General features: G+C 31.8%; 1 protein-coding gene across 6 annotated transcripts in view; it reads left to right on the forward strand.

Annotated features, from left to right (window-relative positions):
• LOC118201094 (lysosomal alpha-glucosidase-like) overlaps window positions 1–22,940 on the forward strand; it is a 184,572-nt gene that overhangs the window by 40,352 nt on the left and 121,280 nt on the right. For 5 of the 6 annotated variants that reach the window (XR_015039502.1, XM_085810921.1, XM_085810923.1 and 2 more), the window contains exons 3-6: window positions 6,515–6,666; window positions 14,001–14,169; window positions 17,623–17,719; window positions 22,071–22,183. Coding sequence is in view for 5 of the 6 variants with exons in the window: in XM_085810921.1 (XP_085667047.1) it covers window positions 6,515–6,666; window positions 14,001–14,169; window positions 17,623–17,719; window positions 22,071–22,183 (531 nt within the window). In the remaining variant the exon portion in view is untranslated. Of the gene's footprint in view, window positions 1–6,514; window positions 6,667–10,519; window positions 10,760–14,000; window positions 14,170–17,622; window positions 17,720–22,070; window positions 22,184–22,940 lie in introns of those variants that run through there. The other variant, XM_085810925.1, reaches the window with a different exon arrangement.

A 22,940-nucleotide genomic window follows, 5' to 3' on the forward strand; every position in this document is an offset into this window, starting at 1 on the left:
AATTCCACAAAGTGAATTTAAAGAATTCAGTAGTGGTATTAAGCAATGATTGGGTGTCTAGAGTCAGTTTTAGAAAATTCATAGTGATCAATTTATTCCACGTGAAGATAAAATACAATACAGTCAAAAGTCATTAATTCGGACCTCAAAGCCACAAACTTTCTACGCATGCGTCGTGTTGACGCATACACGTAAGACCTTTACGGCTGCGAATATGCGTGTGCGCATACGCATTTAATGTATAACGGACGGTATAAGCTAAGCTAAAATTATCTAATTCAGTTAATGTTGCAGATTGCGTTGTTCCTTAATCTTCGAATTGGATCCGGCTTATTATTTTTTTCAGACTATTAGAGCTTGTAAGAGTAAGCTTGAACTTTCGATTATGTCAAATAGAATTTTCGATATATATTAACTAATATGTAAAGGATCTACAAAGCAAAAGTATGTTTGGAAGTCCATTAAACAAAAAGTGGAATTGCTGCAAAAAATGGATAAAGGCATATCCTTCGTTTCTCTAACCATTCCGAAATCTGTTTATCAATTTCACGCTGCTCGGCGGCGAGGGGGGGGATGCCGCGGCGTGCAATGATTTGGAAGTTGCTCTGTCAGCACTATCCTTATCTTCAGGGCAGATGTTTTTATTTTATTCGGCTTATAATTCATTACTAAATGTAGTATTTCATTTCGATGTACTCCTTTGATATGATTTAAATCAAATTCCTCGTCATTATAATTCGCTTCCGATAGTGAAGAAAGTGACACAGAGGCTATTGAAAACGAAAAAATTTCTATTGACAAATTAGTCGATATTCTCGACACAGCAATTATAGGACTTGAACAGCGGAAGTGTGTAACTGAACAAGAATTTATGTCTGTTTATAGAATTAAAGAGAAAGTATTATCACATAAAACGAAGCAACTTAAACAACTTACATTGAAAGAAATGTTTAACCCTTTGAGGGGTGGTGGTCGCGCTCTGAAACCACCAATTTTCGAAATTTTTTCCGCTCTTGTTTCCAAACTGTTTGAGTGAAAACCGATTGATTACTTAGTATCTTTTACCTCTAAATAACGCAAAATTACTGCAGAACTGTACATTTTTTAGGTCTTAGTATTTTAAATCGGATGCCTTTTAAAATTCATTTTCAGTGAGACAAAATAACTTCCTTTTATTTATATTAATAACTTAAAAATGAAAAAAATTTTTATCGCACATCATTATTTCTATCATAAACAATAAAAATACAACAATAATTAAACTGCATATATAAACAACCTGTGTATATTTATGGTATTTTCTTTGTGGTTTCAGGGCGCGACCACTGCCCCACTAGAGCATTGTGTTACAATGCTCACATTCCGCTAGAGGCTCGGTGGTCACGCCCTGAAACCACTGCTCTTTATAGTAATGTTTGCTGCTTTGAAATAGAAGTGTTTATTTTCACCCGGATATAGATAAGGGGTTTTGAAATCACAGAGTTATTGTATTACCAAACAATACATGCACCTGCCCCCATAAAATATTTTTTGTTCCAGAGATTTTTCTCTGCTTTCAACATGCTTGCTCTCTATGCTAGTACTGTGATTTTCTAAATTATTTTGTGTGGTTCAAAAAAATTGCGAATATATTTTTGAATAATTAAAAATAGAAAACGCGCAAAAATTTAATTAAATTTAAAATATTTTGCCAATATTTTATTTTCTACTGTTGAGATTCAAAATGCCTCGCAAAGGGTTAGAAATAGCTGATGCATTAGCGTTACTTGAAGAATTACCTTCAGATCCAGAATCAGTGGTCTCTGTGGATGAAAGTGAAGGAGAAGGAAATACTCCTTTACCCCCTTCCCTCCTGCTTATGGAAATATAGAAGATGAAAGTGATGATCAGTCAGAAAGTGATGATATAAATTTACCAGGTCCTTCCAGAATTGCAGATGTAACATGGAATAAAATGCAGAATGTAGTGAAATCCATTCCCGAATTTTCTGAGGATTATGGCCCAACTGACGAAATTACCTCTATGGAAGATGCAAAACCCATGGATATATTTATGGCTTTTATCCATTTATTTATCCCAATTTCCTTATTCTGTACGTTCTTATGTTATTCTGAATAATTCACTGCTGCAGAAAAATTACATAAATTATAATTTTTTCCCCTGATGATATACTTTGTAAAATAAAGTAAAAAATTTATATTTGATGCAATTTTTAAATGCAGTTTTTTTTTAAAATTCGCAAATTTCGTCATTCATTGGAAATGCCCGTACGGAAAAAGGTAAGTTGTTTTTTCCTACTGACTCGGTAAGTTTCAAAGTCCTAGATGCGCGCTGGTTTCACAGCGAAACCACCACCCACAGCTTAATGGGTGGGAGTAGATTTTTTTAATTCATATATTATTTGTCTCTAGGATCATAATATTCGATTTCTAGTGTTTTTAGTTAAAAAAAAATTAAAAAATAATATAGCGCACATCAAAGGGTTAATAAAGTAAACAAATAAATATTAAACTTTTTTTTTTGTAAATTTTGATACCCTTTAGATCATAATTTGGTTCATAAATTACGGTTTCATATTTTTGAATTTATAATTTCTGCATGCCATCTTACCAGATTTAAACTGATGATCGATAATCCGGAATTGCCGAAGTCCGGACGAGTCGGGATTAAAGACTTTTGACTGTATTTATTTCAAGCTACTGTTGAAGGATCTTATGCAAGAGATATCGTTGAATTTTCCTCCTATCAATTGATAACTGTTATCAAGTAATTGAATGTCTTAAAGCTTGATTTCAGCAAAGATGATTATCTCATAGAAATATAGATGAGAGAATTATTGATCTTAATTCTGAATAATTCATTGAGCTGATCAAAGCAATATGACTCATGAAGGTGCATGATAAAGTTGAAACTAATTTCAGAGCCCTTGAGATATTAAATGTCATGTCTGATAAACATATATGTATGTTATAGCCTCTTGCTGAATCTTTTCTGCCTGAAGATATTATTAGAGTTTGGAAAAGAAGCATAGGTTTAAGTAAAACTAATAATTCATCAAATAAACTGACTACTTTAATGCTAGTGTACTTCTCATCTCAGTAATGAGCTCTTTGTTTGTAAAAGGAGCTTCTTAATTTATTTTTAACAAAGAATCACATGCCAAAACTTAAGCATATTGTACTCCGTTAAAGTATGGAGTACCACATCATAGCAGCTTACATATCCTGCCTTCTTCAAATGATCATACATTGTACTTTTTGGAATATTTATTCTGTCTGATAGTTTCCGAACTAGGATTTTCCAGCTATAGCTTCTTTTAATAGATTGTTGTTTATAGAAGATTATAGTTCAGAGTAGGCATCATTTTTTAGACTGAAATTTCTGTGCTTTAATTTTCTTAAAGCACTTTCAAACTGTATCTTCAGAAACAGTGGTTTTCTGTGTAAAAGCAAATTTTATGAGCTGTCTGACTAGCATATTTTCTTTTTTTTAAATAAAAGAGCATAATGTGATTAAGATGAACTTTTGGGTTCTCCATTCATAGATTTGCACTGACACAAAAATTATGTCACAACATATGCTAGAATTATGCAGTGTAAACAATGACAACAACAACAACAACAACAAAAAAAAAAACTTGTTTCAATAATGTGCTTTAATCAAGGTCACTCTATATTTTCAGTGACAAAATAATCAGAGAAAAATGCACTTCCATTTGAAAAACTGCAAAACTTTTCACATGACCCAATATAACCTGCTGGTATGGGGGACTACAGTAGTTTTAATGGGAGAGTTTCAGTAACTAATAATGCCCGGCACTGCATTGTCATAACTTGAAGAGGCCTTTAACTGTGTAGTTAGAAAGATGACACTCGATCACGTAGATGTAAATTCCACACATAATTTTATTCCCTGATAACTAAAGAACATGTATTCTTCTTCATTCTACATCATCATTGTGGGTTTTGCTATGCACTCCACAATTTTATATAGAATGTATTTTTAGAAATATGGAACAGACAGCCCATTGGACTTCTGCTTATCTAGCAGAGGCTAAGCAAGCTCAGTACCATCTTGATGGAAAGAGAGCTAGAAACAAAAGTGCACAGTTATCCAGTATGGCGGCCTATTATGGGAAAGGTTTAGGTACTTGAAATTTTGTGTTCAAGTTTCTAATTGGTTATGTCAAAGTTTCTGTTTAAGTTTCGCATTAGTTACATCATCAGCATTATTAAATCATATGTATGTATTGATCTAGAAATGATGCAGTCAAAAGAAATTTTGATGCATTGGAGATGCTAGGAAGAGGGCATATAAAAATCTAAAGAAAAAATTAGAAGCTATTGCTAATTAAGTTAGTAATTTATTAGAAATTTATTTTTTTATTTTATATTTTACATATTAGATTTGTTTTCTTATTTTATGTTTTACATAAATATTTATTTAAAATTTAAGTAATGTTTTTAACCATTATTTTTTGATAAAGATTCACAATTATTAAATTCCTACTTTTATTAGCTCACACTCTCTCTATCTATAACTTGTTCAAATATTTAGTCATGAATGAAAATCTTTTTATTCATCCACTCAAGTTCAAATACATTTTTTTTAAACTTGTAGTGGATGACACTTGATGTTAATATGTTTTTCATTAAATATATTATAAGACTTACAAATAATGACCATTTATTAGGAAATAATAGTGCATGACTGTGATAAATGAGATTGTAATACAGTCAAAAGTTGTTAATCCGGACTCGTCGGGACTTCGGCGATTCCGGATTATCGATTTTTCCGGATTATAGATCATCAGTTTAAATCTTGTAAGATGGCATGCAGAAATTCTAAAATTAAAAATATGAAACCGTAATTTATGAAATAAAGAACAATTATGATCTAAAGGGTATCAAAAATTTACAAAAAAAAAAAAAAAAAAAGCTTAATATTTATTTGTTTACTTTGTTAAACATTTCTTTCAATGTAAGTTGTTTAAGTTGCTTCGTTTTATGTGATAATAATACTTTCTCTTTAATTCTATAAACAGACATAATTTCTTGTTCAGTTACAAAGTCCCGTTAATTGCTGTGCCGAGAATACCGACTAACTTGTCAATCGAAATTTTTTCGTTTTCACTAACCTCTCTGTCACATTCTTCATGTCTTTATCCATTTTTTGCAGCAATTCCACTTTTTGTTTGTTGGACATCGAAACATAATTTCCTTTTGTAGATCCTTTGGAAGTTTCAGCATCGGAAATTCTATTTGACATAATCGAAAGTTCAAGTTTACTTTTATAAAATTGCTCTTACAGTCTGCAAAAAATAATAAGCGGGATCCAATTCGAAGTTTAAGGAACAACGCAATCATTAACGTTAACTGAAATATATAATCAAGATAATTTTAGCTTACACCGTCCGTTATACATTAAACGCGCAGGCGAAAACGTATTCTGCACTTGCGCACACGCATAAGCGCAGTAGTCAAGGTCTTACGTGCACGTGTAAAACGCCTATGCGCATGTGCCAACGCGGCGCATACGCAGAAAGTTTTTAGCTTTGAGGTCCGGATTATAGATCATTCCGGATTATGGGTGTCCGAATTAACGACTTTTGACTATATTTAACAAAAATAAGTAGCAACAGTAAGATGGAGTTCTAAAAATTTTTAAAGTGTATGGAATTAAAGAATTGTGTTTTATAGAGTTGGATGAAATGGATGCAATGTCCCATTATGTAGCGAAAATTCTCCCCATATTTCTATGTTAATGTGATAATAATATATGTTTAAAATGAGTTCCTTGCAAAACAAAAACTCTTCGCGGCAAGTCAAGCAAATGTCGCCATGAGCCATGTGAAATTATTAGATGGAATATTAATTGAAGAACTGGAATGCTCAAAACTTTATAGAGAGGTTCCTTGCGGTGATGAAGTATTACAAGAGATGGATAGAATTGGAAATTATAGACCACCATCAGCTTTATTAAATTAGAATTAAAGGATTTTAGTTTTATAGCGTTGGATGAAGCAGATGTAATATCCCATTATATAGCGAAAATTCTCCCCATATTTCTATGTTAACATGATAATAAGATATGTTTAAAATATGACCCTTTAAAATGGGTTCCTTACAAAACGAAAACTCTTCGCAGCAGATCAAGTATATGTCGCCTTGAAATCATTAGAATTGAAATCATGTGAAAAATCATGTGAAATCATTAGATGGAATATTTAATTGAAGAACTGGACTGCCCAAAACTCACTGGAAAGGTTCCTTGCAATAATGAAGCATTACAAGAGATGGATAGAATGAGAAATTATAGACCACCATCAGCTTCATAAACTAGAAATGAAAAAATGTTAATAATGTTAATAAAAAGTAACTAAAAAGAAATTTCTTTGTTGACTGAAACAGGAATTGACTTAAAAAAAAAAATTCATATTACTTGTTTTTGCATATTTGAATTTTATTGAAAATTTTATTTTATTCAGGTTAATCTTCATTGTTTCTTATTTCAGTTTGCTGATAAAGCAAAGAAAAGATTTGAAGTGCCTATAGAAGTCCCTTTACCTCCTGCACAATCACCAGACAATGTTGATTATTCTATTGATTTTGTAAATGATCTCCAATTTGGTATTATGGTTAAAAGAAACAATACAGGAAAAGTTATGTGAGTAATTTATTCATTTGCAAGTTTTGAAAAAGTAAAGCAAATTGTATACTTTTCGAAAAATGTTAGTTTGCTCTATCTGTATAACTAGACTTTCAGCTATATATATATATATATATATATATGCATATATAACACTTATTATATATATAATGAATTAAATTTAAAAACTCTGTATGGAAAAGAAAAAGCTGCATGAATATTTGAAGGCCTATGTATAATCACCATGAAGCACATTAAATTAGTATATAATATTATAAGAAATATAATTAATTTAAAATCGCATTACATTTGATGCAATAATTTTTATTCTCCTCCTTTTAAATTTCAGTTGTAATTCATTCTTCTGTATGGGTATTATAAAATAATGAGGGTGCACTTTTAGTTTTTAGAAATTATTTATTTATAAGCATAGAATATTATATATTATTGAGAACTGCAATATCAGCATAGTTCTATTTTCATATATGTATCCCAAGCATTGCCAATTACAAGTTACTAAATGTTAAATGTTGCCATTTACAAACGATTAAATATTACATCTTCCATTTTTTTTAAAGAGTTCAAAAGATTTTATTTTTTTTTAACAGTCTAAAATCAATCTAAATACCTGGCCAGCTTTCTAATCACTCTCCCACTTCTAATTCTTTGCTCACTGTCTCTTGTTTCTGAGTTATAAGAGTTTGGTAGTTGATCTTCTTAACTTAGCCCTTGAGAATATCTGGAATCATATCCTTTTACATCTGTTTTTCCATCGGCTCTGGTGGTTTTAAACTTTTAAAGGAAAATACTCCTGACACCATATAAAATAATGAGGGTGCACTTTTAGTTTTCAGAAAATATTTATTGATAAGCATAGAATATTATATGTTACTGAGAACTGCAATATCAGCATAATTCTATTTTCATATATGTATCACAAGTGTTGCCAATTACAAGTTATTAAATATTAAATATTGCCATTTACAAATTATTAAATATTACAGGTATCACCTCTGTAAATTACTTAAAGTCTGAATGTAAATGTTTCAGTATATGACTAAATGAGTTCAATAAATATTGTGATTTTGATTATAGTATAGTTTTGTAAACAAAGGAACAAATGTATATCAGAAATGCAAAATGAGATGAGGAAAAACAAAGAATGAAATTTGGTGCTTTCTGATTATCTGCACCCTCCTCCCAAAAAGTATTCAAGAGGCAATGTGCTATGTTACAAAAATGTGTAACCCATGATGTCATCAAAATGTATTTTATGTGGTGACCCAGGTATATGTGCACATGCAGCAGATGAGCAAAAAAGCATTGCAGCAAAGCCCATGACCTTCAAATTCCATGGTTGTTAGCACAGCTGCCAACTCTCCCTGCTTTACCTGGAGACCTGTTTTTAGACACACCTCCAGTCCCCTTGTAGATCAACGAATCTCCCAGTTTGTAATTTTTAGCCTTTACTGAAAGTGTTTTCCAGCAATAAAATTAAATTGTGCAAATAAAATTTTAACATTTTAAGTTTCATTTTTGACTTAATGAAGGTTAAATTATGCAAATTTTATTCCCCCATTCCTAGTGATTTTCAACATAATTTTTCTCATTAAATGAAATGGTTAATCAATAAATATTTGTATTTATTTTGCAACAGTAAACATGAAAAATATGCAATATCTTCAATGGGATTCAAACTGCAGACCCTCCAATTGGCTAGCCGGATGTGCTTCTACACTGCTGCCATTCAGAATGCAGCATGAAAAAGGGCAAGCCAAATTTATTTGAGATTACACATATTATCAGTGTTAATTGATTTGAAATATAACCTTTTTTGAGATGAGGAACACTCAAAAATCAGTAATAAGTGTTGCCTCCACGTTTGTTAACAACTGCCACTACATGCCATAGCATTGAGTGAAAGAGGCTTTGGATGTGTTGTTGGGAAATGGCAGTTCATGCTGCCTCCACACAAAGTTCATCTAGTGTATCCGCAGTGTGGCATGCCTGGCTAGGTGTTTTTCAGTCATTGAACAGGCGGTTTCAATTGGTGATAGATTTGGAGAATGGGCAGGCCAGGATAACAATGCAAATATAGTGGGCTAAGAAGAAAGGTTGAAGAATGGGCAACATGTGGTCATGCATTGTCCTGCTAAAACTTAGCCCTGATGGTAAGAAAGAAGAACAGTCTTCAAAACCTTGGAGATATTATGTTGGCTGGTAAGTGTACTGATGTTGCATATTAGGGGGTTGCGAAAGTGGAATCCAGTACCATCCATGCCCATGGCATAGGATGGTGCACACCAGGTGCAGGACCAGTATGATGATGCGTAACTCAACAGTCAAGCAGCCTTTCTTCACAGTGTCTCGAAACCCTATTCTGATCATTGGGTTGCTGTAGGCAGAAGTGTGATTCATATGAAATTGCATGTCATGCCATTTACGTGTCTGTCTTCGCCATCAATGCACCATTGCAAACAGAAATGGCTGTGGTTTAAAGTGAAAGGTAAGTGAAGGAAAGGACAGTTAGCGGACAGTCTATTATACTGTAAAGACACAGAATTGTTATTTCAGACACCAATTGCTACATTAATTGTGATATGATTGCAGAAGCTGCACACCCAAAAAACTCATGATATAACAATTCATGTTATTCAAAATGGCACTCCTTCCTCCCTTTATATATGTAAGGAATGCTGCAATTGCCCATGATATGTGCCTCTGCTAAAATCGTAATTATTTTCATATTTGATCACAGTATGCATGATGCAAATTTCATGCTGTTTGAATGTTTCCTTCATGGTGTTGCATGATGCAAGTTTCATGCTGTTTGAATGTTTCCTTCATGGTGTTGCATTTTTGATGGCTAGCAGTTTGATTACACTGCGAAGGTACCTAGTTGCCAAATTCTGGTGATGAATTATTGTCCACCACATTTTAGTTTGCGCTAGTATTGTAGAATGATTTAAGCTGCTTCTGATTTCCAGCTGGCTGCACTTTCAGTAACACTACGAATGCACACAGTGAGAAGGGAGAAAGTATCTTGCAAATAATATGGTACATTACCAAGTTTATCCACACAATAATATGTACCTTAATTACTTTTATTTTTACCATTCAGAAATGTCGAAGTATAAAAATGTGAGAAAGTTGCAAAGTGAAATTAGCCAAAAAACATAAAAGTTAGAATTTGTAATGAATAATACAAATAGTTGAATAAATTGAATCATTCATTATAAAGTGATTTTAAATCAACTTTTGTGTTCTTTTAGAATGATATCACCACACAGCTCAAAAACCTTTCAGAAACTCCCAGTTTTTCATTTTTCAATGTTGGAAGCTATGATTGTTAGTGTTTCTTTTTTTTCTTTTTTTTTTTTTTTTTTTGTTGCATCGAGTGCATTTTTTATCCTTGTGAAGAATCTTGTGAGGATTTTGGAGTTTGCCAGCTGATAAAAAAGAAAATGTTGCATTACTTCAGGAGTATGGCACTATGCCTAACAGCAGATAATGCAAAAATTCTTTCCATGAAGTTGTATTTCACAAATGATCAAATTTTATGCTTCAAAATTTGTGTTTTGATGTCAAATTTATGCAATTATCTGATATATTTTTAAGCAAAAGCAGATCGTTGTACATGAGAAAGCAATAGCCTTTTTAGTGCTAAATTTGCTCACTTCTGTACTTTAAAAAAACAAAAACAAATACAGTCAAAAGTCCATAATCCGGAATGATCTAAAAAATCTGGACCTCAAAGCTACAAACTTTCTGCACATGCATTTACGCATGCGCATAATACGTTTATGCATGCGCGTTTAATGTATAACGGATGGTATAATCTAAGCTAAAATTATCTAATTATCTATTTCAGTTAATGTTGCAGATTGCGTTGTTCCTTAATCTTCAAATTGGATCCGGCTTATTATTTTTTGCAAACTGTTAGAGCAATTTTATGAAAAAGTAAGCTTGAACTTTTAAATATGTCAAAAAGAGTTTCCAATCCTGGAGTTGCCAAAGGATCTACAAAGCGAAAGCATGTTTTGATGTCCATTAAACAGAAAGTGGAATTGCTGCAAAGGATGGATAAAGGCATGAAGAAAGTGACAGAAAGGTGATTTGTTTCTCTAACTATTCCGAAATCTGTTTATCAATTTCGCGTTGCTCTGCGAGGGGGGGGAACATCGCGGCGCACAATGAACTAGAAGTTGATCTGTCAGCACTATCCTTATCTTCAGGGCAGATGTTTTTATTTTATTCTGCGTATAATTCCTCACTAAATGTAGTATTTCATTTCGATGTACTCCTTCTTTGATATGATTTAAATCAAATTCCTCGTCATTATAAATATCACGAATACCCATCAAATAGTTTTCTGGTTACAATTTTCTAATTTCGATTACGCGTAATGTATGCTTTACGCGTGCACACATTGAAAGAAATGTTTAATAAAGTAAACAAATAAATATTAAGCTTTTTTTTTTTTTTTTTTTTTTTTTTGTAAATTTTGATACCCTTTAGATCATAATTGCTCTTTATTTCATAAATTACGGTTTCATATTTTTAATTTTATAATTTCTGCATGCCATCTTACCAGATTTAAATTGATGATCTATAATCCGGAATCGCCCGACGAGTCCGGATTAAAGACTTTTGACTGTATTCATTTTCCTTTTATAATTCACAGACTCTTCATTCATAATGGGTGCACTTCATCTTTGAATTTCATTTCAACAGTTAGCGCTTTCAGTTTTTCCATATTTGAATTCATTATTTTAATTGTTTATATTATTTTAAATTGATGAACATTTAAAAAAAGAAAGGGAGAGAAATCTTATAATTTGAAAATTTCAGAATGCAGTCTTAGCATCTCATAGAACAATTTGCTAATAATCTATAAAAATTAATAAGAATTTAAACATTTTTTTTAGCTGTTTCATTTCTTATTTTAAATAAAAGTGATATCTGTTGCTAAGTCCTGAAACTAAATTTTTAGTGTTTGATAAAATAAAAACTCAGAAAGAATTTAATTTCAAAACTTAATTTGTTTCTGACTTTCTTTTTTGAATGTTAAATGGTATAAGCAGAAAAATATCAAAGTATTAAAAATGTACTAATTGTTTGAGAAAAATTAAAATATATGTGTATTATTGCAATCCATACATTGCTGCGAATCCTATCATAACATATGAATTTTTCCTGAATGTAAAAAAGCATCGTAAGAAGTAGAGTTAGAAATTTTGTAATCAGTCAGTTCTAAATAATTTCATTCATGGTATAAAGAACATTAGCTGCTAAATATTATTAAGGAGTGCAGGTAAAATGGGGTTTTAAATGATTAATATGTATTGAGAAATGCATTTTTACTGTATTGAATAAAAAAAATTATACATTGTCAACTGGCAACAGCATCCATTTATTACAGACAAGATTTTAGCCAGGAATATGTTGTCCTAGTATGTATATTATTTCTTAGAACTGGAAATATGGGAATTCCCAGAAAAGTTCTTTTCTTCATTTTAGAGATTTGTTTTGTGGCTGTAAAGCAAGACCATTATCTATTCGTCAAATTGTACTCATTTTACTGAGAAAAATGCCAAATAATTTGTTCAGTCATTGATGATTAAATTTACATTATCTAAAATAAAATGTTCTGAATCAGTGTTGACAGATCTGTTGAATGATTACTAATATATTAAATGTACACTGCGGAAAAAAATAAAAATGGAGCATTGTTCTAATATAGGTATTTTGACACGAAATCGGACTTTTTCTGAAATAACATACCAATTGTTTTTCATATTTTGATTCTATGATGTAAATTATGCATAGATAATAAATTTTATAAAATTTAGTGCGAAATTTATAAAGAAATTCAAAAATTTTTATTGGCTCAATTTTGTTCAGTTTGTGCCAAGAATAATTAATTCACTTGGCGCACTTTTTAATATACAGGAATCAATTTTCCTTTCTCTTTCATTATGTCGGAGCGGAAAAAAAGTGCACCTCGTTCCTACATTTTTACACTGTACATGAGTGGAAAAAAGTCACATTGTTCTTAATTTCAAATAATTTTAGCAAAGTGTCTAAACCTCATTTGATATTTTATTGCTTTCAACAAATATGCCAAATTTCAAAACGTGCCAATATATAAATTCACGTATATCTTTGGAAATTGGGAATAAAAAACTAATTTTTTGCAGTTATGCTTAAAAATTTTATAGATTATAATTCAAAATTTTTTTGAAAAATTTTTAAAAATTATTTTAAAATACAAATTTTAAAAATACATCATAAAAATGGATGAATTTTATTTGGAAAGAACCTAAATTTCGAAATGTGAAAGGAAGAATCAAATAAGTTTAATAAAAAAGAGAGATTAAATAATAAATACCAAACTCAGTTAACATTGAGGAGCTAAATTTTTAAAAACTACTTGTGCGATTTTTACAAAACTCGGTAGTTTGGCTTAGAATCATCATAGAATCGAAATATGGAAAAAAATTGGTATGTTATTTCAGAAAGAGTCCGATTTTGTGTCAAAATACCTATATTAGAACAATGCTATATATAAATGTAATACATATCCTAAGTCGCGCTTTCGAGACATGAAAAACGCAAGTTGAATTTCGTCAATCGACTCGGTAGAACGGGAGATGTAGAACCATTCCTTTTTTTTCCCCTTCGCAGTGTACCATCTTACTTGCATGTATTGTTGTCTTTAACAATTTTTTAATGAAACATCTGAATATACACTGAACTCAAACCTCTATTTCTCATATAAGTACTGAGTTAAACCTCCTATTGGATAATCAAAATATTAACTATACATATTAATTTATGACATTTTAAAAGCCCTATTATTTTATTTAATTCCTTCTTTTTTTAAGAATTATTTTCCCCAAATATAGTGTAAGAATTTAACAAACTGGAATGAAGACTTAATATTTACTTTTTGATCAGCAAACTGAAATATTCATGAATATGCAAGTATTATTACACAAGTATTGTATTATGTATGTTTTAATACCACAGAAATGTCCCAACTGTTGTATTAAAGCTTACAATGGTACTTTGTGTGATAGAGCTCGATATTAGCTAAAATGCTATGCTGGGTTTGCTAATATTTTCATCTTAACTGAATAATGGATAAAAGGGCAGAGTAAAAAATAAAGTATGTGATTATGATGAGAATTGGTAACATCTGTATGCAGTAATTAATATTGTGCGTATTGATAGGAAGATATTCTTTGTAAAAAATTGTGTATAAGTTATCTAAAAAACATATATTTCATTCATTTTCTGAATTATTATTTGTCAAGCCTCTGATACGGTGTTTATTTTATTTTCTGTAGATTTGACACAAATATTCCAGGAATGATATTTTCAGAGCAATATAACCAAATTTCTACAAGATTAGCATCTCCGTATTTGTATGGCTTTGGTGAACATACTACTGCTGAATATAAACATGATATTAACTGGAAAAAATTAAGCTTTTTTGCAAGAGATATTACAATAGATGTAAGTACAAAATGTATTAAAAAGTGTTTTTGCAGTAAATGTAAGCAGGAATTCTTAGTGTTGCAACTTACGTTTCTTGTTTTACTGCTTGAAAAAGAGTAACTACAGTGGATGGACAAAAATATGGAAACACCTTGTGAAATGCATGTTTGAAAAGAAAGATTGATTTTAATGAAATATGTAGGTGGCGCTAGCGTTTTTGACTACTGACGCCACCTATACAACTTCGTAAATGTGCTAAACAGTTCAGTTGTTGTCGGAGTACTGTTATGTGAGGTTGTCATTGCATTATGTCAGAGTTAACAGACTTCGAACGTGGGCAAATTGTTGGAGCACGTATGGTAGGTGCTTTCGTAAGCAAGGTAGCCGAGGTGTTTAGTGTTTCAAGAGGTACTGTATCGAAGATTTATTCCGCATATTTGAAAAGCGGAAAAACATCATCTGCTAAATCACAGTGCGGACGAAAGTGTGTCCTGAGTGATCGTGACAGACGATCATTAAGGGCAATTGTGACGAAAAATAAGAAGACCACAGCTGCAAAAGTTACTGCTGAAATGAATGTTGTGTTACCGAACCCTGTGAGTACCAAAACAATTAGAAGGGAGCTTCATTAAACAGGGAATTGCTGGCCGTGCTGGAATTGAGAAGCCACTCATCAGTGATGATAATGCCCGTAACAGGAAAAGGTGGTGTTTAAGTCATAAAGCCTGGACTATAGAGCAGTGGAAGCGAGTAATATGGTCTGACGAGTCTTCTTTCACATTGTTTCCCTCTTCTGGCCGAGTTTACCTCTGGAGAACACCATCTCAAGCCTATAATACAGACTGCTTGTTGCCAAGAGTGAAACATGGCGGGGGTTCTGTTATGGTTTGGGCAGCCATATCGTGGTTCTCTGCTAGCCGCATGATAACTGTGTCAGAGCACATGACTGCCAAGACTTACGTGAACATTTTGGCCGATCAAGTTCATCCCATGGTACAAACTTTGTTCCCCGATGGTGATGGTGTCTTCCAAGACGTCAAAGCCCCTGTTCACACAGCTCACATTGTCCAGGACTGGTTTTCTGAGCACGAGGATGAGTTGTCCCATCTCCCCTGGCCACCACAGTCACCAGACCTGAATATTATCGAACCTTTGTGGTCTACATTGGAACAGAAAGTGCGTTCTCGTTATCCACCGCCAACATCGTTATCTGAACTTGCCACTGTTTTGCAGGAAGAATGGTATAGTATTCCCTTGGCAAACATACAGGAACTGTATTTATCCATTCCGAGAAGACTGCAAGCTGTTTTGGATGCCAATGGGTTTCCTACACTATATTAAGCAAAGAAACATGTTTTTTTAAAGGTGTTTCCATATTTTTGTCCAACCTCTGTACTTCGAGTTGTTTTTCATTAAAATTGCTCATATATTCTATGGTTGAATAGATGTTATAAAAGATCTGTTTTTAGTGATCCTATAAATAATTTAGTTTGAGCCACAGGATTGCATTCTTAAATTGATGAGTCAAGAGATATGCATCATTACTAAGTCTTATTGCATGCTGATATTTTAGTATTAATTTATGAAGGTTGCTATTTATATTTCTGGCCTTGGCAGCACTAAATCTTGCTAGGTGACCGCAGATGATTCCAATTGAAAGTTTGATATTTTTAACCATAACTTCTTCAGAAAGACTTGCCATTTTAGCATGATTTGTGTTGTTTACAGTGAACTAAAAAAATTCATCTTAGGTAAAGTATAGAATTGACTCGAACATTTTCGTGCAATTATTTATCATAACTTTTGACATGGATTACCAAGACAAGAGTGCTTTGATGAACTTAATTCTTAACACAACAATAAAGCACCATCCTACAGCACTGTAAAAAACTGATATAACAAATTCAATCATGGTCGATGTTCTCTCCAGGATGAATTCTGTGAAGGTCATCCAAAATCAATTGTTGTAACAGAAAATATCAATGCTGTGCGTGAACTGATAAAGCAAGATCGTCATGTGACATACCGTGAGATTGAGGCATCTTTGGGTATTAGTATGACAATCATCAATAAGATATTACATGAGCATTTGGCGGTAAAAAACATTAGCTCATGTTGGATTCCTCATAATCTGACAGGTGACAAATCATGGATTTGTGCATATGAACCCGAAGCAAAAAAGCACTCAACTGTGTGGGTCTTTCAAGATGAGCCAAATCCAACAAAAGTTTTTCATAGGAAAAGCACATCAAAGCAAATGGTGGCCTGTTTCTTCGGCATTACCTGTCACATGGTGACAATGGCTTTATAGCAATGCAAGATGGTCACTTCCAAATGGTACACGAGCATTTGTTAGCCAGAAGTCATTTGGAGAAATTCGAAAAAGGCAGAAAAAGAGTCAAATCTTCCTTCATCATGACAATGCGAGCTCTTCTTGCACATTGGCTCTAACAAAGGAATTTTTGACGGGTCGAAACATCGAATTGATGGGCCATCTGCCATACAGCCCTAATTTGGCACCCAATGACGTTTTTTATTCTGGCATATCAAAAATAAATTACGTGGTCAGCGATTTGCAACACCCGAAGAAGTGGTTGATGCATTCAAAATGCATGTTTTGGAGTTACCTCAATTCGAGTGGGAAAAGTGCTTCGAAAATTGGTTTAGACGCATGCAAAAGTGTATTGATCTTCATGGATAATATTTTGAAAAATAATAAAACCAATTTCGATCATAAATATTTGATTTTTCATTATTAGGCCATAAATAAAAATTGCAATCCTTACATGTAAACATCACAAAAACCAACCCTTGTATGTAAACATCACTTCTGTATGTATTAAAATTTCTTATAATTCAGTAAAGAAATTAAAGTTGTTATGAGGTATTAAAAATTTTTCAAATTTATGGTAAGAATTAGTTTTCTATGCATGATATTATTAAGTGTTTGCTATGTCACATTAATGCAGATAATCTACTAAAATTTAAATCATTGTTTTGGCCAATATTTGAGATTATTTATTTATTAATAATTTGCTAAAAATGCATTTTCTTTGTTTTAATATATTAATTGCAGCAGTCATACTAATATTGAAGTGATGTATTGTTTTGAGTTCAAGAACTGGAATATTCTTACCTTCTGATAACATTAAAGCTGTTTCGGTCACAATTATTCATTAGCTTGTATTAATTTTATTTTACTAAAATATGTCATTCATGAAAAATAGGCATACATTGTAATTATATGCTATTCTCATTCTTTAGAGACACTGAAAATTAACAGTAAGTAATAAGACTTGAGGAATCTCCTCTAATATAAAAAACTGAGTTTACTAGGCATTTTTAATATAACATTATTTAATTTCATGTGCTACAGATTTTGCTGTTATAAACCAAACAATGCAAAATTGAATGAAAACCCAATGTTTATAAATTGTGAATTGATTTAAAGTTTCACTTTGTTGTTTTCAGCATGATTCAAATCTTTATGGGGTTCATCCATTTTATATGAATGTAGAGGAAGATGGAAATGTGCATGGTGTTTTTCTCTTGAATAGCAATGCAATGGGTAGTTATTTTCTCTCATATATCTCTTGAGATTTTTAGTTTGTTATGAATGAGAAATTTAAGTTTCTTAAAAGGAGTTTAACATTTTTATAATTACCTGGATTCACATGGAAACTTCTAAAATTTTAGGAAAAACAAAGCTAAATGTTGAATAAATTGTCTGTTTAACATTTAGAAAATTTAAAATTGTCATTTTGATAGCTATTATATAATAGTAGATAGAATCAGAAATAAATGAAATTAAAAAATAAAGATTAAAATGCAGAAGGTATTTCACTCCTAAAAATTGTTGTCCTGACACTATTGATAAAAATCCATCATTATTTTATGTTTTCAATTATAAAGAATAGTCATAATTGTCATAATTATTTAAATGTTTTCAATTATAAAAGTAAAAAGTTCTCACCCAGTAGTTATTTTCAGGGGTCAGGTAACCCCTGAAAATGTTGATCCAAATACCAATACTAAATAAACAAAAAAGTGTTGACCTCTTTTTTTTTTTTTTTTAATTCTTTTATGTTAAAATTCATTTGTTTTGCAAGTATTTTAAAATTAAATCTCTGTAAAAATTCACTGTGAAGTTATGGTAAAAATATTTCTAAGCCTTTGCCATTTGAAAAGCCTAATGGTTATTATTATTGTTATTATTATTATACACTGCTCGACATTGAAAATGCAACACCAAGAAGGAGTAGTCAGAAAGTGATGAAATTTGGAAAAAAGACAGAGACAGCAAGCAGCAATAAGTGATCATTATTTCAAAATGATAGTCAGAATACAGAGTGAGAACGGCGTCGGCTCAGTAGGATGTAGGACCACCGAGGACAGCGATGCTTGAAGAAACACGTCTAGGCATAGAGTCAATAAGAGTGCAGATGGTGTCCTGAGGGATGGCTCTCCATTCCCTTTCTACCGTTTGCCACATTTCATTTTCTGAATGAGGCAGGGGCAGAGTCTGCAAACGACGTCCAATCACATCCCACACATGTTCGATTGGGGACAGATCAGGAGAGTACGGTGGCCAGGGAAGCATCTGTATACTTTGCAGAGCATGTTGGCAGACGCCAGTACTGTGTGGTCGGGCACTATCCTGCTGAAAAATTGCATTAGGCTGCCCCTGAAGGTAGCAGATTGCCACCGGCTGCAGTACATTATCCAAGTATCGTTCAGCTGTCGTAGTGCCCTGAATACGAACTAGAGTTGACCTGGAATCGTAGGCAATAGTGCCCCAAACCATTATGCCACGTTGTCGTGTGGTGGGGCATTCCACAGTTACTGCCAGATTAAATCTGTCTCCACGTTGACGCCGCACACATATATGGCGACTGTCACTGGATAAACAGAAGCGTGACTCAGCTGAGAACACGGCGTTTCGCCATTTTGTCATCCACATCGCTCCGGCCTGTCACCATTCTAAACGTTGCCGTCTATGCTGTCGGGTCAATGGCAGTCTTCTTAACGGACGCCATGAGTGCAGGCCACTTTCAACCAATCGACGGGAAATGGTTCTGGTCAACACGGAAACATCCAGGGTATCTTGCACATGCTGCAGAATTGCGGTACAAGTGACTTGTGGGACGGCCACAGCTTGTCGGCGGATGCGTCAATCCATGCGTGCTGACGTCACTCTGGCTGCACCTGCACCTCTCCTTCTTCCCACATTTCCTTGTTCCAACCATGTTCACCATAGCCGATTCACCATGCTCGCATCCATGTGGGTATCATCTGCGATTTGACGTAAGGACCAACCTGCCCTTCTCAGTCTGATCACCGTACCCCTCGTAAAATTGTCTATCTGCTTGAAGTGCCTTCATTGATGACGGCCTGGCAATTCTCTCCTATTACACGTATCCTCCGGGACAAAAACCAACTTTCTTTGCTAATTCGTCTGACAGAAATAACGATATGAATATTGCCCATTCGGCACGTTTCTTCCCTTATATCTTACTTCACATGCGTCGGAGAGCTGCGCATTTCGCATCATTCGCATAACTCAGTGACATGCATCTACTTTAAAATTTGCATAAATTTCTGATCACTCCTTCTTGGTGTTGCATTTTCAATGTCGAGCAGTGTATTTACATTTCAGCCAATTTCTTATGTTATGTATAAAATGCTTTTCTACATACATAAAAAAATGCTTTTGTGTATGATTCTGCAAATATGTAGTTACACATGATAGAAAAGTTAACTTAGCATATCTACTATCTATATATTAATTTTAAGAAAGTAATATACTTGCAGACATTAAGGTAATTATTCTCTCCACTTCAGATTTCATAAAAATTGTGATTTCTGCTTGCATATGGGATTTCTGTGAATTGGCTAATTAGAATTTTAAGAAATTTCATTTGTGTAAACATTATATCTATAAAATGGCCAGCTATTATGTTTCTGACATAAGATCTGAGCACTGTAATTAAATTTGAAATTATATGAAATTTTTATTCATTTGTCATTCTGTTAATTAAAATTATAATGATTATGTATGCAATACTGTTTAACTATGTAATTATGCATACTTACAAGCATTTAAATATATTGTTATATTTCTTTATTAATACTAAGATGTGCATTTACATGATTTGAAGGCAATTATATTGTTTTCGGAAAACTATAATATTTCTGCTTGTGTGGATGATTTCTTTGACTTCAGTCAGAATTTCAGGAAATTTTGACAAAATATATAAACTCTGTGTGGGTATAAAATGACCAACTAAAGAATGAAGAAATGAAATTAATTAAAATTTTATGTTAAAAAATAGGAAAATAGTTTATTTAAGGATATCAAAAAATTAAGAAAATATATTTTAATTTTTCAAAAGTAAGTTATTTAAATTGTACATTATTTTCTAATTTTTGGGGAAAAAATTAGCTTAAAATAGTGATTTGCTGATCTCTAATCTTATGCACGGTACATATTACAATTTTATGTTCGTGAAAAGCTGCTACTTTATTTTTCTTTTATTTGAAATATTTTAATGTCTGGAATATAAGCACATTAAAAGCATGTTGAAATAAGTGTACAAAATTTCACAATCGTAAACTAATTAGTTATAAAAATATTGAGCTTTAATAGGCATTATATTTTTGGCATTTCAAAGGTACCTGACTCTTTAATATTATAACTGTTTTTACTTCAATTTTAAAATTACATGCTGCTCCAGTTATGTGGTTGCTGATATCCTAAACTCCAGTAACCTAAATTACGTACTTGCTATTCTCTCCAGGCCAAATAAAATTAAATTTAATCATAATTTATTTATGTTTTAAATTGATTTAAATAATGTAAAGAGAAAATACAATAACAGGGCAATCCCAGTTTTAAAAAGTTATTAAATTTCAGAAAAAATAGGGATAGTTATTGATTGAATTAATGTTTGATAATATGTAGCCTTTAAAAATTAAAAGAAAAGCATCTGTACACTATATAAACTTAGTATTCAATGTTTTCTTTACCAATCACTGCTTAACCATAACGAATTTCCCTTTTCTCAAAATAAGCTTAAAGAAATATGGTATTATATGAATTTGGATACAATGCAAAGAATCCCCCCCCCCAGTATGCAATATTAAAGCAAATATAAAAGAAATTTTAGTATATTGAAAGTATTAAGGTTATGTTTCATGAAATATTTCATAAATAAAATTATATTTCATTGTCTTGTTTAAATAAAAATTGTGTATATATATTATTTTGATTGTTGACATCATGAACTCAAAGGTAACTTAAACAAATAAAAAAATCATTGCTTAATTTTGTTAGAAAAATAAATAATTTTGTTTTAATTCCTTTCTGAAGATAAAAAAATTCTGAAGATAAAAAAATTTGTTTTTAAATTGCATAATTTTTTTTGAAGTAAAATATGATTAAAGAAAAAAATAAAATTTCCTTTATTTGGTACATTTGATCCCTCTTTACCGAAAAAAGATAAGCTTGCTATCTGAATATGTTAAATATGGAGGTGGGTCATTTCCATTTAGTCTTGGTATTTATAATTCTTAAGTAAATTGTGTATATTTCTCATGTATGTCGTAAAGGATTTTTTAACATGTACTGATTTCTTTTGATGCTTTGCTTATTAGAATAGTAATTAATGCATGTTTGTAAATTGCATATGCTTTATTTACTAATATATAACTCTTTCCCTTCAATTTTTCCTTACTTTCTCTCTCTCTATTCAGTTTTGACAGAAGTGATATATATTCATTTCTTTATGGTGAGTAACTGATTTTAATGATCCTTTTTATAATTACAATCACTAACAGAAATAGGTGATGAATTATTTCATAAGTTAAGTAAAACATTTTCTTTTTAATTAATTATCTTTCTATGTGTCCTGCATTTTTAGAAGTAATATTACAACCAAGCCCAGCTCTTACATTTCGTACAATTGGAGGAATACTAGACTTTTATATTTTTCTTGGGCCATCCCCTGAAGATGTAGTGAAGCAGTATCTTGAGGTAAAAATATTTTTGGACTGAAAGTGAGCTCAATTTTATATGCTGAAAATGTTTTTTATTATTGACATACTTTTCTTGAGTGCATTTTTCATCTTATGGATACATGGCAAGATCACCCAAGCATACTTTGTTGTTATCAATGACGTGTTTTTATCTTTGAGTGGAGTATGCTTTAAATATATACCAACTTTCAGAAACATTGAAATTAAACAAAATAAAATTTTAAAAAATGTTTATACTGTAAAGGTCTCCCTTTACAGTATAAACATTTTTAAAAATTTTATTATTACAATTTTTAAACTTGATTTTCTAACCAAATCAAGTTTAAAAATTGTATGCTATAAATGTTGAATTTAAATACTACAATTATGCTAAATATGTGTAAAACACAAATGTTAACATAGATAGAAATATTTCTCTATATCTCTCTATGGTGAGCAATTCCTCCTTAAAAAAGCATACATGTATTTAGTTAATGTTCTAAGTGTTTGAACTAAATAATATTGTTTAAATTTTAATATTCAATCTCTTGAATGCAATAGCTTATTGGTAGCCAAAACGTGACCTATAAGTAAAGCTTTAAAATATAGTACTACATTTAAAGCATAACTGAATACTTCTAGTATCACCAAAGAAAATGCTTCAAATTCTGTATAAAACAGGAACAAACTAATAATCATTTTCTGTGTCATAAACTCCAAATACAAAAAGTCATATGTGTTGGATGACAGATTTTGATGTAAGACTGCATATTAAA

The sequence above is a fragment of the Stegodyphus dumicola genome, chromosome 2, assembly GCF_044657685.1.
Source record: "Stegodyphus dumicola isolate Sdum_Otavi_A_Nest chromosome 2, ASM4465768v1".
Lineage (NCBI taxonomy): Eukaryota > Metazoa > Arthropoda > Arachnida > Araneae > Eresidae > Stegodyphus > Stegodyphus dumicola.